General features: G+C 42.7%; 1 protein-coding gene across 1 annotated transcript; it reads left to right on the top strand.

Moving 5' to 3' along the window:
• Positions 1–592: 592 nt before the first annotated feature.
• On the top strand, positions 593–13507 carry LOC116327743 (acidic leucine-rich nuclear phosphoprotein 32 family member E). Its single transcript, XM_031749396.2, has 7 exons — positions 593–790; positions 9681–9830; positions 10408–10530; positions 10678–10837; positions 11044–11177; positions 11297–11363; positions 11914–13507. Exons 1-7 carry the CDS (start codon positions 737–739, stop codon positions 11991–11993), a joined length of 768 nt encoding a protein of 255 aa, XP_031605256.1. The 5' UTR covers positions 593–736; the 3' UTR covers positions 11994–13507.
• The last annotated feature ends 942 nt before the right edge of the window (positions 13508–14449 follow it).

Below are 14449 nucleotides of genomic sequence, written 5' to 3'. Positions count from 1 at the left end.
AAGTGAAAATCTGTGTTTCGGTCACTTTGGCTTTTTTACAGAAAAAATGTTCAAGTAAATTATATGATTTATTTGTTTCATATTTTTCTACCACGTCACCTCCCATGGCTCTTAATAACAAGAAGAAGAAGAAGGAGAATATAACCTGTAATAAATATGAAAAGATATAGAAAATACTTTGATTAACCATGATATGAATCATGTTTATTATTGCAATAAATACTTAAAACAACAAACAGCCTCTGTGGTCAGATCAAAGGCATGAAGTTGGATGTAATAATGTGTGTATAGGTGAATTATTGATGTAAACACTGTGGTTATTTTGTGGTAATCGATGAAAAATGATCACAGTGACCATTGCAATATGGCGCCAACGAGGACAAAGAGAGGGCGCCTGTAAAGTTTAAACGGTTCATGTTCACCCTCTCATTGGTAACACTAAAGTGACGTAGTTGCATTTACAGCCACTCACAGACGAGGTCTGTGCATATTAAGATGCTAGGGGGGGGCTTAGTGAGTTGATCGTGTTTGGACCAATAACAGGTTAAGCTTCTTAAAAATATGGATATTCATTAGATGGGGGCGTGGTCTAACAGTGGAGGACCGGCAACAGCGAACATGGAGGTTTAGTTGTCGCCTTGTGTCCGTAGAAGAAGGAGTGTTTCACTGACGCGCATTTTATTTTCACTTTTCCTTTGTTATACTTTGTTTTTTCGCCCTCTGTTCGGGCTTCGACATGGAGATGAAGAAGAGGATTAGTCTGGAGCTGAGGAACAGAAATCCAGCCGAGGCAAGTAACTACAACACTTTAATTTATTTATTTCGTGAAAAAACTGGTGAAGGATGCCGTGTGAAGCCATGACGATGCTGATAACATTCAGCGTGGGCGGCCGTCGACTTTTCCCAACCCGCGGACTGATCTTCTGTCGGTGTTTTTGAACGATAAGACGCGACATGTTTGTGGCTCCAACATGGAGGAAACTCCGCTCGGTCCTGGAGGAGCCCGCGGCGTGCAGGCTCGATCCCTCTCCCGCGCTCACTTCTCGCGGGGCAGCCTCGCGCGAGCCTCCCGCAGCTAGCACACGGGCTAACAGGCTAACCTCCCGAGCGCCCAGCCCTCATAACAGAACCGCGGCCGGGGGAGCGCGCCGAGAGCCGCCGCTGGTCCTCGGCGGTACCGAGAAAATGTAGTCGCGGACTGTGGCTGGGTTCGGCTGCATTTGTTTGAACGCCCCGGGGTGACCGCTCGGCCGAGCAGGCTCCCATTTTAACCTTTACTGTTAGAGAGTTACTGATCCGCGATGGTCGTGCTGTGATGGCGTTTGCAGCCGGACTATTTTCATTTCAGCGTTTAAGCTCATATAGTTCTAAGTCAAGTCATTTTTCTATTATAACATCTTTAAAGGCTCTCCACAGTTTCCGTGTCGCCACGGGTCAGTTCGACCCAGGCGCTGTCTGAAAACGGTACGTTGTTCACAATAAATCGGAGTTTAAAGAGTTGTTGTTCAGTCTGCTGTTCCCGCCCTCCTTGCTGTGTTTTCAGGCGCACGAATGCCGCGCGCTTAAATTTCACAAAAACTACGCGAGGTTCGGTGGGAGGCGGATTTAAACTACGGAGAGGGTTTTTAAAAAGTTTCTCACACTGCCGCACGAACAGTTTTGGTGGGTGAGGTGTGCTCTCATGTCGGTGATAGTAACGGTGAAGCTGAGCGCCGGTTTTCCGGTCACACACTAACAGCTATATGGATGAGATCCAGCGGGAGAGGTGGAGTGCTGGCCCGGGCGAAGAGCTCCGACCGAAAGTGACACTCGTTTAGTTTTCTGAAGACTCCACAGAAACCTCTGAAACCCGGGTTTACCAGATGCCTCCTCCTGATGAGCTCCTCGGCATTTCCAGCGTTAAACCACGTGGTTATTCATGTACCTGAGAACGGCCATACCTGCTTACCTGTCCTGCACATGCATGGTTCCCCCCCAAACACTCACTGTGCAAGCACCCTGCTGGATCTGTTATTGTTGTCGTTATCAAAACATATAAGTCATGATGACCCGCGCATGCTCAAACCCAGGGCTGGTGAAGCTTTATGTGTGTTCTTTGTTATTTTTATTTCACCTTTATACAGGTAAATCTCATTGAGACACGAGGTCTCATTTTCAAGCGCGACCTGTTCTGGGTCCGTCTTGAATGTGGGTAGTGTAAAATGGCTCCACAGCTGAGGAGCCCCGCCCACTGTGTATGAAGTTGGGTGCACACCTGTAACTGTGGGCAGGGAGATGTGTGAGTGTGTAGCACCCAGGAGACTGACCCCCCCCCCGCCCCTTGCGGGCTACAGTAGTTTTTAAATGCTGAAGCGCTGGAAGATGGTTTATTTAAAACATTATATTTTACGGTCACAGACTGCAGTCTGTGTGTACGCCACCAGGTGGCAACAGGTGTGTGAGTGTGACACATGCAAGCTGAAAGTTTGAATATGTGTGATGTGTAGTAGGGGTGGGTGGTATAAACAGTATCAACATGCGCTGTTTTGGTCGAAAGCATCGCAGCGGCTGCAAACAACAGTAACAGCAAAGAGACAAAGCACTTTTGGAATATGGGGAAAGCCAAAAACTGCGCTTCCTCCACTTCCCTACCATTGATTCATTAATGCTGAATTCCCTAACAACTGCTCTATTCCCATGTTGTTGCAGTATATTAACCCTTGTGTTGTCCACGGGTCATTTTTGTCCTCTACAGAAATCTTTTGCTATCAAAAATATGTTTTTTATTCATCAAATGGTCTGAAAATAACAGAAGTTATTCATTACTATACTATGCATGATTGGAATAAGTTTTAAGTAATTTGATTTATTTATGGGGTTTTTATTCAATTTTATAACACCTGTTGTCCTCGTGGACAAAAATGACCCCAAAGTACAAAGTGTTGCAAAAGGCCGTATTTTCACAACATACTGCTATCAAACATCTTTGATCTTGGATCACTGATGTTTGGGGTCAAGCACTGGTCATAACAACCACAACAACAACAACAACAACAGGCAGCACAATGAGGAGGCAGGTGCTCTATATTCAATAAAATGTTATTTATACTGCGCCAAATCAAAACAACAGTCGCATCAAAGTGCTTCGTATTGTAAGGTCGACCCTACAATAATACATACACAGAAAGTATGCTCACAAGCCTCCATTGCACTAGAGATTTGCATACTTTGATGAGCATACTTTTTTTTTTACCATGTTGTGCAAAGCAATGACCAGTAGGACAAAGCACATATTGTCCTCTAGTATAATGAGGAGGAAGAATCAATGTTCAGGAAGATCCAGGGTTAGAAGATATAGAAAATATTGTCAATATTTAGAGCACATGCTACCCTTTCTCTGAAAAAGCACATCACCCACCTGCAGAAGTGGAAGAAGGCTATGAAGTGAAGAAAAGTGATGAAGAATCTGAACTATGTTCAAGTAGGTTCTTGGGCATCCAGGGCATTGTAGTCTGAGGAACTTGGAAAGAAAGTGACTGGGCTTCTTGAAGTTTCTTGAGTTTTCAGAATGTGAAACTGGAATAGAAGATGTGTCAGAGGACTGCACATCATCCATTTCAATTATGATGAAGACAAAGAATCAAGCAGGAAAGAGGAGTCAGCTGAGACGGAGGAATATTTGCAGTAATGTGAGGAGACATTGATCTGGTCTTCTAACATCCCAATGACAGACGATGCATGACTCTCTCATGTGCCACAGAGAAAGATAATCTATCACAGTCCAAGCACATATGCCAGGTCCCATACTCCTTCATTGGCTTTTCTACTCGAGCACTGAACGCATTATACACAGTGTGTTCTGCTTGTATTCTGCTTTTTAACGTTCACATGCCAATGGATGCATCAGAGACCAAGTTGGGGTTCAGTAACTTGCCCAAGGACACCTTGGTAAGAACTCCAGACTAGAGCACACAGAGACTGAACCAACAACCATCCAATTAGCAGATGAGCTGCTCTACAGCTAACTCAATGACGAACAAGGAGGGACAACAAGAGGGGAAAAAAATGGATCGAATGCAGCTGTAGTCTTATGTGGGTATGTTGATTCTACATCCGGTGGAGTCACTACGGACAGTTTATGACATCCTGAGTCTGGTAGAGCAGTTTTAAAGGTGACACAAGATTAATCATAGAAGCGCAAAAAGGATATAATTTCTTGATAAAGACACAATAGATGATCATCGTGCAGGGCCCGCCCGTCGGGGCTATATGATCGCCCGACTGGAGATATCACTAGCTCCGCGACGTTGGGCTAGCGATTTTGCGAGCCCTGTCGTTCATGACACAAACGCGCTCCCATTTGAGGTGTATGGAACAAGTGGGTGTTTCTCCTGCTGTGATGTAAGATCCTGATACTGATGTGACTGTATGAGCACAAAGTCCCGTTCAGAGGACTCTGTCCATTCCAACAGAACATCCCAAGTAAACCTATGAGATAAAAACATGGCAGTATGTCATGCCAGGTCCAGCTGTACATGGAACATGCTAGTGTACCGATGGCAAGCGTCTGGCCTGCAGTCAGGACACGCGAGTTGTCCCTAACATTGCAGGTTTCAAAAGAAAACAATCATCTGTAACAACTTGTTTACTGTATATGACCCTTGCCTGCAACTGCAGAAAAGAAAGCTGTCCATGATGGGACCAGTGCAGAGGAATAAACCTGAGCTTCCTCCTGCACTTGTGTCAAATATGGACATGAAAGTTTGCCTTCACTCAGACCCATGCCCTGGTGTCCTACCATGCCAAAATATAGAAAACTGTCAGGTAATGAGTTGGAATAAAGTTGAATAAAACCTTGAAACACAGAGATGGATGATATTTTATACTTATGGCTTTATAAACAGTCAAAGCAAACAGGGTCATTTTGAGCGCAGAGGACAACAGATGTGATTATTTGCTGCCAGTAAAAACTTGAAGTAGTTTAAAACAGCTTTCTAAATTAACTTTGACATATACCGTCTGTGATCATCTGCTAAAGCAACTGACTCTGGTTGTGAAACGATAATCACAATAACTGATGATTTGATTTATTTTTACCCGAAAACAAAGAAAAAATTCATTTTATGAGGTTTTTAACAGACTTAAATTTGAAATGGAATAAAAAAATGTGTCAGAATGTTTGAATTAAGTTTTAATTAAAAGTGGGGAAAAATCCACTTCAAAGTAATTAAGTATCAATCAAACCAAATGGGGACATTTTTGACCCCTGAGGACCACAGGTGTGATTATGTGCTGCCATTTAAAAATTATAAATGGTTCAAAAAAAAACTTTTCACTAAAGTTCAACATAGAGCACTCTGTAGTTAGTCAGATAGTCAAAATTATCTGAACTTTTAAATATTTTATTTTCTTGTTTTGTTTCCACTTTCGAAAACACAGTGTATTTTATGTAAACAAGGTCTGGTGGCCCTAAAATGTAAAATGTTGGGTAAATTTTGTGTTAATGTGTTGGTCTTAAGTAAAACTAAGACGTAACATTGAATTGATTGACAAAGTATACTTTATATTTTAAAACAGTCAAATGAAGTGGGGACATTTTTGACCCCTGAGGACCACAGGTGTGATTATGTGCTGCCATTAAAAAAAAATGTAAATGGTTCAAAAAAATTTTTTTCACTAAAGTTCAACATACAGCATTCTTTAGTTAGTCAGATAGTCAAAATTATCTAAACAATTAAATATTTCATTGTCTGATTTTATTTTAGCTCAAAAACACAGTGTACTTTATGTAAACAAGGTCTGGTGGCCCTTAAATGTGTAATGTTGGGTAAATTTTGTGTTAATGTGTTGGTCTTAAGTAAAACTAAGGTGTAACACTGAATTGATTGACAATTTATAATTTATACTTTAAAAACACACTCAAATGAAGTGGGGACATTTTTGACCCCTGAGGACAACAGGTGTGATTATGTGCTGCCATTTAAAAATTATAAACACTTCAAAAAAAACTTTCTCACTAAAGTTCAACATACAGCACTCTGTAGTTAGTCAGATAGTCAAAATTATCTAAAAAATTAAATATTACATTGTCTCATTTTATTTTTGCTCAAAAACACAGTGTACTTTATGTAAACAAGGTCTGGTGGCCCTTAAATGTGTAATGTTGGGTAAATTTTGTGTTAATGTGTTGGTCTTAAGTAAAACTAAGGTGTAACACTGAATTGATTGACAATTTATAATTTATATTTTAAAAACAGTCAAATGAAGTGGGGACATTTTTGACCCCTGAGGACAACAGGTGTGATTATGTGCTGCCATTTAAAAATGTTAAATGGTTCAAAAACAAATTTTTCACTAAAGTTCAGCATACAGCACTCTGTAGTTAGTCAGATAGTCAAAATTATCTAAACAATTAAATATTTTATTTTCTTGTTTTATTTCCGCTTAAAAAACAGGGTGTATTTTTTGTAAACAAGGTCTGGTGGCCCTAAAATGTGTAATGTTGGGTAAATTTTGTGTTAATGTGTTGGTCTTAAGTAAAACTAAGATGTAACACTGAATTGATTGACAATTTATAATTTATACTTTAAAAAACACTCAAATGAAGTGGGGACATTTTTGACCCCTGAGGACAACAGCTGTATGGAAATCGGGAGGACATTATGAGGGTTAATGACTAACCTCGTATTGTGGATGGATTATCTCAGTTCTCCTGACTGAAGTTTGGTCCGTTTACAGCATCCTGCCATGGGATTGCATTTGTCCCTAACCATCAGGAACCCTCACGTTAACTTTTATCGAGTGGAAAAAAGTTAGCTGCCATCCTTCAACTTTACCGTGCTAATGTTAATCTAACGTAGCTGTTTTGCTAGCGATCACGTAGCACATCATTATATATTCCACCTAGCCCAACTTCAGTAACCCTACAAACATCACTGCTGTTTAGTTTTCTGTCTTCATTTATGTTGGAAGTGATAGCAGAGCTGTACGTAGTGCTGGGCGATATGGAAAAAATATTTATCACGATATGAATTATTTTATATTACGATAACGATATATATCATGATATACCACCTGACCTGTGCTCATCTGGAAAGTACGCAGTCTGTAAATAGCAAGTGCCGAGGGTGCAGTCTTTGTTTTGACTTACCGTAAAGTATGTCGCAAATCCGGGTGCACGTACAGCAGCACCATGTCGCAAACCACAAGACGGAGTTTGTTTGCAAAAAATATCATTATTTTTAGGGCTGTGCGATATGACCAAAATCTCATATCCCGATATTAAGACATCTATCGTCCGATAACGATATAAATCACAAAAATGTAACATTTTCTGTAAATTCTGTGAATGTCGGGCAGCTCGACTTGCGTGAAGTGTTTCCAGCTGGGCGTCGCGTACCTGGAGTCCAGTGTTTTAACTGATGCATGAAACGATACATTTTTAGACATAGGTTGTAACGGCCGCCGTTTTCTTTGTGAGTATTTATTACACGGCGTGCTGCGGGAAAAGCCTGTTCTAACGTTTGAGTCTAAGGTTTATTTTTTAGCACCTGACGGCTCTTTTTTTGCTTCTCATCCGTAAATACTCTGCATCTTTCACGTGATTCAGTTTATTTTGAAAAGTCTCAACAGGATCTTGAGCTTTATTGTGAAAGGTTTATGTGGAAAATAAACAAGCGGACACGAGGTGGTTTTACCGTCGTTGTTGCTAACGACAACGCATAACAACAAGCGCTTGTCCGTCTGTAGTGTGGTTATATTAAATATAAGAGAAAGAGAGAACTTTAGGAAATTAATATAGCCACTACAGTGACCATCAAAATAATGAAAAAATATTGCCGTAAACAGTTTATTTTGCGACACCACGAAACAAACGATAGCGTAAAATGAAACGATAGACGTTTTTCTATCGTCATCCGATATATATCGTTATATCGAACAGCCCTAATTTTTTTTATACTTTATTTTCTCTTCCATGAAGTTAAGAGCATGTATAGTGAGAAGACAACACTAATATATTTGCCACAGACTATTTAACCCTTTAAGATCTACCATAGAACCAAGTCCGCCAGAGCTTATCTTTATGTTTTTACATGCTGTAGTGCCATTTGTGGGAGCATTTCAAGTTGCTATACATCAATACAACCGTTATAGCTCAAATTTTAATAATATGTATGCATTAAGTCCATAGTAACTACATAAATTGCAAAAGAATTATGTGCAATAAACTACAAAAAAATTGATAATCGTTTTTGGGTTTTTTACATATATTTCTAGTTAGAAAAATTTCAGAGGTGTATTCCTCAAAACTGTAAATACAAAAAAGTTGCACAAAATAGTTTCCAACCATGAGAAATTTATTTTGAGTGTCTTCATAGTTTTATTTTTGAGATATAACTATTTATCTCATATCTCATATTACACTATTACACTATATTACACTATTTCCAACAGTGTAATATGAGTTCTAAGCATCCCAGAAACGATACAGAAAAGCATAAAGTCAAACATGACTTTTAAAAATACCAACATAGGCTTATAAGGCCCTTTCGCGAAAATGACGTCACTTCCGGTTTCGGGCAGGTAATGGCGGACATGAGATAGTTCGCGTTGACGTATATGCCAACGTAGGACGTGTAATGAACATCGGCAAAACGTGTTTCTGGAATATTATGTTTTTGTTGCTGCAAGTGCTTCTTATGCAATTTTTGCAAAGCTATATGTGGAAGAAAACCGTGACCTAGGGCAAGCTAATGTCATAAGATGTAAGTACAACTCCTCCGGTTTCACATGCAAAAAAAATTATTGCGCTGCCTCACGTGGTTCCAGTTCTACAAGGATTTAAAAATAGTTAGGCAAAACGGAGCGTGCCTGCTCCGACCGGTTGTAAAGGGTTAATTATATATTTTATGTAATAATTTATAAAATTTGGGTTAGAAACGATAGAAGATAAATGGCACGATAGACACTTTTCTATCGTTCACATGATATATATCGTCATATCGCCCAGCACTAGCTGTACGTTTGAATTTTTTCAGAAATCTCTCAGTCAGGACATGCTATGTCATATTTATGTAACTAGTGAAACTAGCGAGCTAACTTCCGCTAACTTCCTGCTAACTCCATTAAATGTAATAAATTCTGTTTTCATGGATGCCTGGATGTTAAACTTAATTGTTACACCTGGTAAAGCAGCAACGCTGATCATTTTATTAAAGATGAAAGAATTTAGACAGTTTTTAACTCTCAGTGATGTCGCAGTGATCGTTTGACTTTGGGACCTGAACCGGACGGAGTTTAGGACCCAGATTACTCCGCAAGGCTCCTGACTACGGCAGCCGTAACGCTCCGACAACCCATCAAGCGGTGCGGCTTCCTAGTTTGCCAAAGTCGTACTAAAACATTTTTGACAGATTTTTGAGCGCCGTGTACCACATAAAATTGGTTCGAGGTCAGTAAGCACAACCAGAATTCATACATAAGGCACACTGTCGATTTTTGAGAAAATTGAAGGATTTTAAGTGCGCCTTATTGTGTGTAAAATACGTTATACAGAAGAAAAGAATATATCGCGATATATATCGTTACCGCACATGCTTCAAATTATACCGTGATATGGATTTTAGGCCATATCGCCCAGCCCTAATGTGTAGTCTGGTGTAAATTTTAATCTCTTTGTCACGTGATGCGGTGGCGCTCAGGTGGCGGAGCTGGTGGTGGATAACTGTCGCTCCAGCGATGGTGAGGTGGAAGGACTCACGGACGATTACACTGGGCTGGAGATCCTCAGCATGGTGAACGTCGGCCTCAGCTCGCTCTCCAAACTGCCCTCACTGCCCAAACTACGCAAGGTCAGTTCACCTGCAGGTGTGACGCACCTGAACACAGCACAGTCAGAATCGGCGTGTGTGCAGTGATGTGTTAAAGGACACGTATTGAACATCACATGTGACCTCTGATTGGATGTGCCTTCTGAATGTGTCTTATGACCTTTGACCCCAGCGCTGAAACACACACTGAAAAGATGAACGATATTCCACTTTTATATGTAAGCTTGTTTCTGCCACAGGAAAACAACTCAAAATTTAGAAATATGGCGCATACACACATCATCCATCTGCATCCGGATAATAAGGAAATGATGTCATCCACGGAGCTGGATGCTGATTGGCAGTACTAACTTGAAATTTCAACTCAGAATTTGGGGTTAAGTTTGGCTTCCTTTGTTTTTCAGTGGTGGAAACAAACTTTCATACTTTTTGAGATGAATTCAAATATTTGAAGTACTGCTGCACTCTGTCCTACTGTAGTACTTCTACAGAGTCGATAGATGAGAAAAGATCTGAAGTAACGAGCTGAGTGGCTGTTGCCGTCTGTGTGCTGCTTCCTCCTCTCAGCGTGCCTGATGATGCATTTCCTGTGTTTCAGTTGGAGGTGAGCGATAACACCATCTCGGGGGGTCTGGATGCGCTGGCTGAGAAATGTCCCAGCCTCACCTACCTGAACCTGAGCGGGAACAAGATCAAGGATCTGAGCACCATCGAGCCTTTGGTACGTCCGCTCGTTAAGCTTGTTAGGCCGATCAAAACACCTGAACCTGTCGATGAGAGACCCTGAAACGTAGCCGCAGATTAAAGTCGGGGAATCGGGCGTTGCTCTCCGTGTTTTTGAGGATTCCTCTGCTTTGTTCTTGTCCAGCAAAACCTGAAGAACCTGAAGAGCCTGGACCTGTACAGCTGTGAGGTCACGGCACTGGATGACTACAGAGATGGCGTCTTCGAGCTGCTGCCTCAGCTCACCTACCTGGATGGGTTTGACGAGGAAGACAACGAGGTGCCCGACTCCGAGGCAGAGAACGGTGAGCCGCTAATGCTGAGCTTCTCTGACCCACCCAGATCAGATTAATGGGCGGGGGGGTGTCGTCTAGGTGTTTTTTGTGTGCAGGACTTCGTTAAGCCGTAAATCTGCTGGTCGCCTTCAGCCGACTGATTCAGATTAAGGACAGGAAGTGGTCCATGGGGAGGACAAACGTCCTGTTTCTGATGTTAGAATATTTTGTTCTAGATGAGGATGATGAAGCCGGCCCACCCGGAGATGATGATGATGATGATGATGATGATGAAGACGATGAAGAGGATGAAGAAGGCTCTGAGGGAGACGAGGTCGGCCTGTCGTACCTGATGAAGGAGGGAATCCAGGTGAGCGGTCATGACTTACAACCTCATTTATAATGAAGGTAAACAGAGAGCAGAGGAGGAGGAGCCTGCCTCACGGCGTGCTCAGAGTTGAGTTTAACATGTTTTAAATGTGTTTTAAGGATGAAGAGGACGATGGAGACTACGTCGAGGAGGACGAAGAGGACGAGGAAGAAGAAGAGGATGGAGGTTTGTGTCGCTGAAACTTGATTGGAGGGTTTTTTCTTTTTGTTTTGTGTTTTGTTGTTGTTTTTTAACAGCCACAGCCTCTGTGACTGTGAGGCTGTGGCTGTTGTCACGGCGACTTCACAGTCGATGTCTGTGTTACAGTAATGATCACATCATGGCATTTAAACTGCACGCTTAGGCCATGTTTCCCTGGCGACCTGCCTAGTTACCCAATGATGACATGTCATTGCAAGTTTCGCCGTCATGTGATTGATGTGTTTAATGAAACCCATTCAGTGCAGCGCCACCTGGTGGTAAAAATGCTTTCTGCTCTGCTCTCGATGGAAAATGAATTTTGATCAACTTGATTAGGAAAAAAACACTTGAGCTCATCAGAAACTAAACTTTTTTTGAAAAGTCTTCAGAGTTTTATTCTGAAGGAGTTCTTTACACTTTTATTTTCATTGTAGTTCCTTCTGTCAGGGTCGCTTCCTCCTCAGTCTCACCGTGTTATTGATCAATGATTACTGATTATTGATCAGGTGATTGATGGCTGCTCTGATTTCCTCAGATGAGGACGGCGCCGCTGTTCAGGGCGAGAAGAGGAAGAGAGACGCCGACGACGAAGGTGAAGATGACGACGACGAGTAGTCCAACCACCTTTGCACACTATATCGTCTGACACCCCTCCTCCCCCCGCCCCTCCCCACCTCCACCTGACCCCAGCAGGACGTGGTTTTGGAGCTCCAGACAAACAGGAAGCTGAGATCAGGCTCATCGCTGTCCTTCACCGCGGTGATGTCACTCCTCCGCCGGTCAGCTGATCAGCAGGAAGTCAATAACAGAGCTTAGAAATGCACCGCGTTCCCTCAGACATGTCACGCACAAATATGAAATTCAGGAAAACCATGAAGGACAAAAAAAATAGGAACACCTCAGCAGCTCCTCTGTCTGCTCCAGCTTCATCACCTCCTCATCCTCAGCACCGGCCTGCTGCTCATCACACAGACAGCAGGGGGCAGCGACACACCGTTCCTCACCCCTGTGATACGAATATTTAACAATCCAAGGAACGCGCTACATGATTGGTGTTTGTCACAGTGATGATGTCATCAGCGGTGGCTAGGGGAAATCAATCAGGGTCTGAAAACATTTCATTTTCCAGTCTGCTCGCTGTACGAGCCCCACACGCCACTGGTGATGTCATCACGCAGCCACACCCTTTAACGCGTTTTTGGTTTTTGGGGGAGGGTTTTAAATCACCACATGTCTCGGGGTGTGATGGGTGGCGCCGTCTCCGTCTGTAATCTGTTGATCGCTGATGTTACTTAACACACGCTCGCATCTTGGACCCAGCTGATCAGTTCAAAATTCCTAAATTCTCTGAAACCCTCGTTCGGGGCGCGGTCACGATGTTCTGTCATTGATCTGTTTTAAGCTATCGATCGGTCGGATAGTCAATCGAGTGTTTTTATTTGACTTTATTGATCTGAAGCGAGTCAGCTGTTTCCTTTGTTTTTCGTTCAGTTTGTATCTGCAAAAAATAAAAATATACAGGAAGTGACCTGCAGCGGCAGGCTGTCAGCTGATTGGTGGGCTGGTATCTGGAACCAGACTATAGCGCTGTCAGACTGTCTGCCTGGAAAATGTGGCGTGTTCCTGTCTCTCCTCTATTGATTATTGATCAGCTGGAAGGCGGAGCTCCTCCCACTCAACCCAGTTCTCCTGAGCCTGTGAGTCCAGACACTACACTACCCATGATTCTCAACAGCTGATTGCTCCAAACATGGATCCAGAGTTGCCCTCCTCTCTGCTCTCTGATTGGATGACTCCAAAGCAGTGCACTCTGGATCTTGTAGTTGGCTCCTCCCCTAAGCTTTTTTCCTTCATTCTTTTAAATTGACTGTTACTGTTTTAACCCCGCCCCCGTCACCTGTCACCTGTTGGGTCTGCGGCCTCCCGTCCCACCCCCACGGATCCCTGTGTAAATAGAAGTGAACTGGTCTCTGTAGGTTTGTGCTGTCGTCCGTTTGGCCCTGATCTGTGGTGTTGAGTTTGGAAGCGTGAAGCCGGAGCGATGCTCCTCCTCCTCCGTAATTTTATTTTTTTATTCCTGTGTTCTGATCGTGTTGCTGTGTGTTTTTGAATAAAACGACTGAAATCTCCACGTCTTCTCCTTTCTCCTCACATCTCCTGACAATAATTCACACCCTAAATTATGAGAACAATTTTATTTTTCACTTTAGAATAAAGAACAATCAGAAATGGAAAGGCTCCTCGTCTTCTTCTTCTTCCCGATGTTGCCGTCACTCGGCGTAGCTACATCTATCACTGCGGCGTTCGTGTCCACTGCCACCACGTCGGGTTGGTGAGCCATCACCAGTTCATCCGTCTGGAAGTCCCACAGGAGCGTCTCGGGTTTGGCTGCTGTGGCAGCGCCCGGCTCCTGGAGCGTGTTCCTGTGCCGCCATGATCAGTACCCAGTGATGATGAATCTCCTGTATTTCTTTGTTTTGTGGAAACCTGCTGCAGGTTTCCAACCTGTTGGTTTGCTGCTGTAGTTACAGCTCTCTGCCTGCAGAGGGCAGAGTTGTCCCACTGTGAGGGTCATGATGTGTCACACCTGAGAACAGGCCAGATGTTTATGTCATTAAGTTAAAATAAGTTCCCTGGTTACCCACGCCCACTTTTCATATGTTTTATTTTGTAATAAGCACATGAATCATTTATTGATCGATGATTGGCTCTTTCTGCTGACAGCTCATCAAATGATTTCAAGTCATTTCAGTCACACTTCCTGCTCTGTGTGTGTGTGTGTGTGTGTGGGGTGACTCGATATACTGCTGTCATGAGCACACGATCCTCTGAAGATTTATTTTGTCCTTATATGGATGTACAGCACAGCGAGGGGCGGAGCCAAGCACACGCAGCTCTGATTGCCGTGATAAAAATGTTTTACTTTTATAAAAACTATTTAAAGGAGGAAATTAAACAAAATCTGAAGCAGTCTCCGTTTTTCACAGATGAGAGTTTGGGCATCTTAGAGCGTCGTCGTGGTGACGATCAGGCGGTCAAAGTGCATCATGAGACTCGTAAAGTCATAAAAC

This window comes from Oreochromis aureus, linkage group 11 (genome assembly GCF_013358895.1).
Source record: "Oreochromis aureus strain Israel breed Guangdong linkage group 11, ZZ_aureus, whole genome shotgun sequence".
In the NCBI taxonomy this organism is placed as follows: Eukaryota; Metazoa; Chordata; class Actinopteri; order Cichliformes; family Cichlidae; genus Oreochromis; species Oreochromis aureus.
This window is presented reverse-complemented; position numbering and strand designations above follow the sequence as displayed.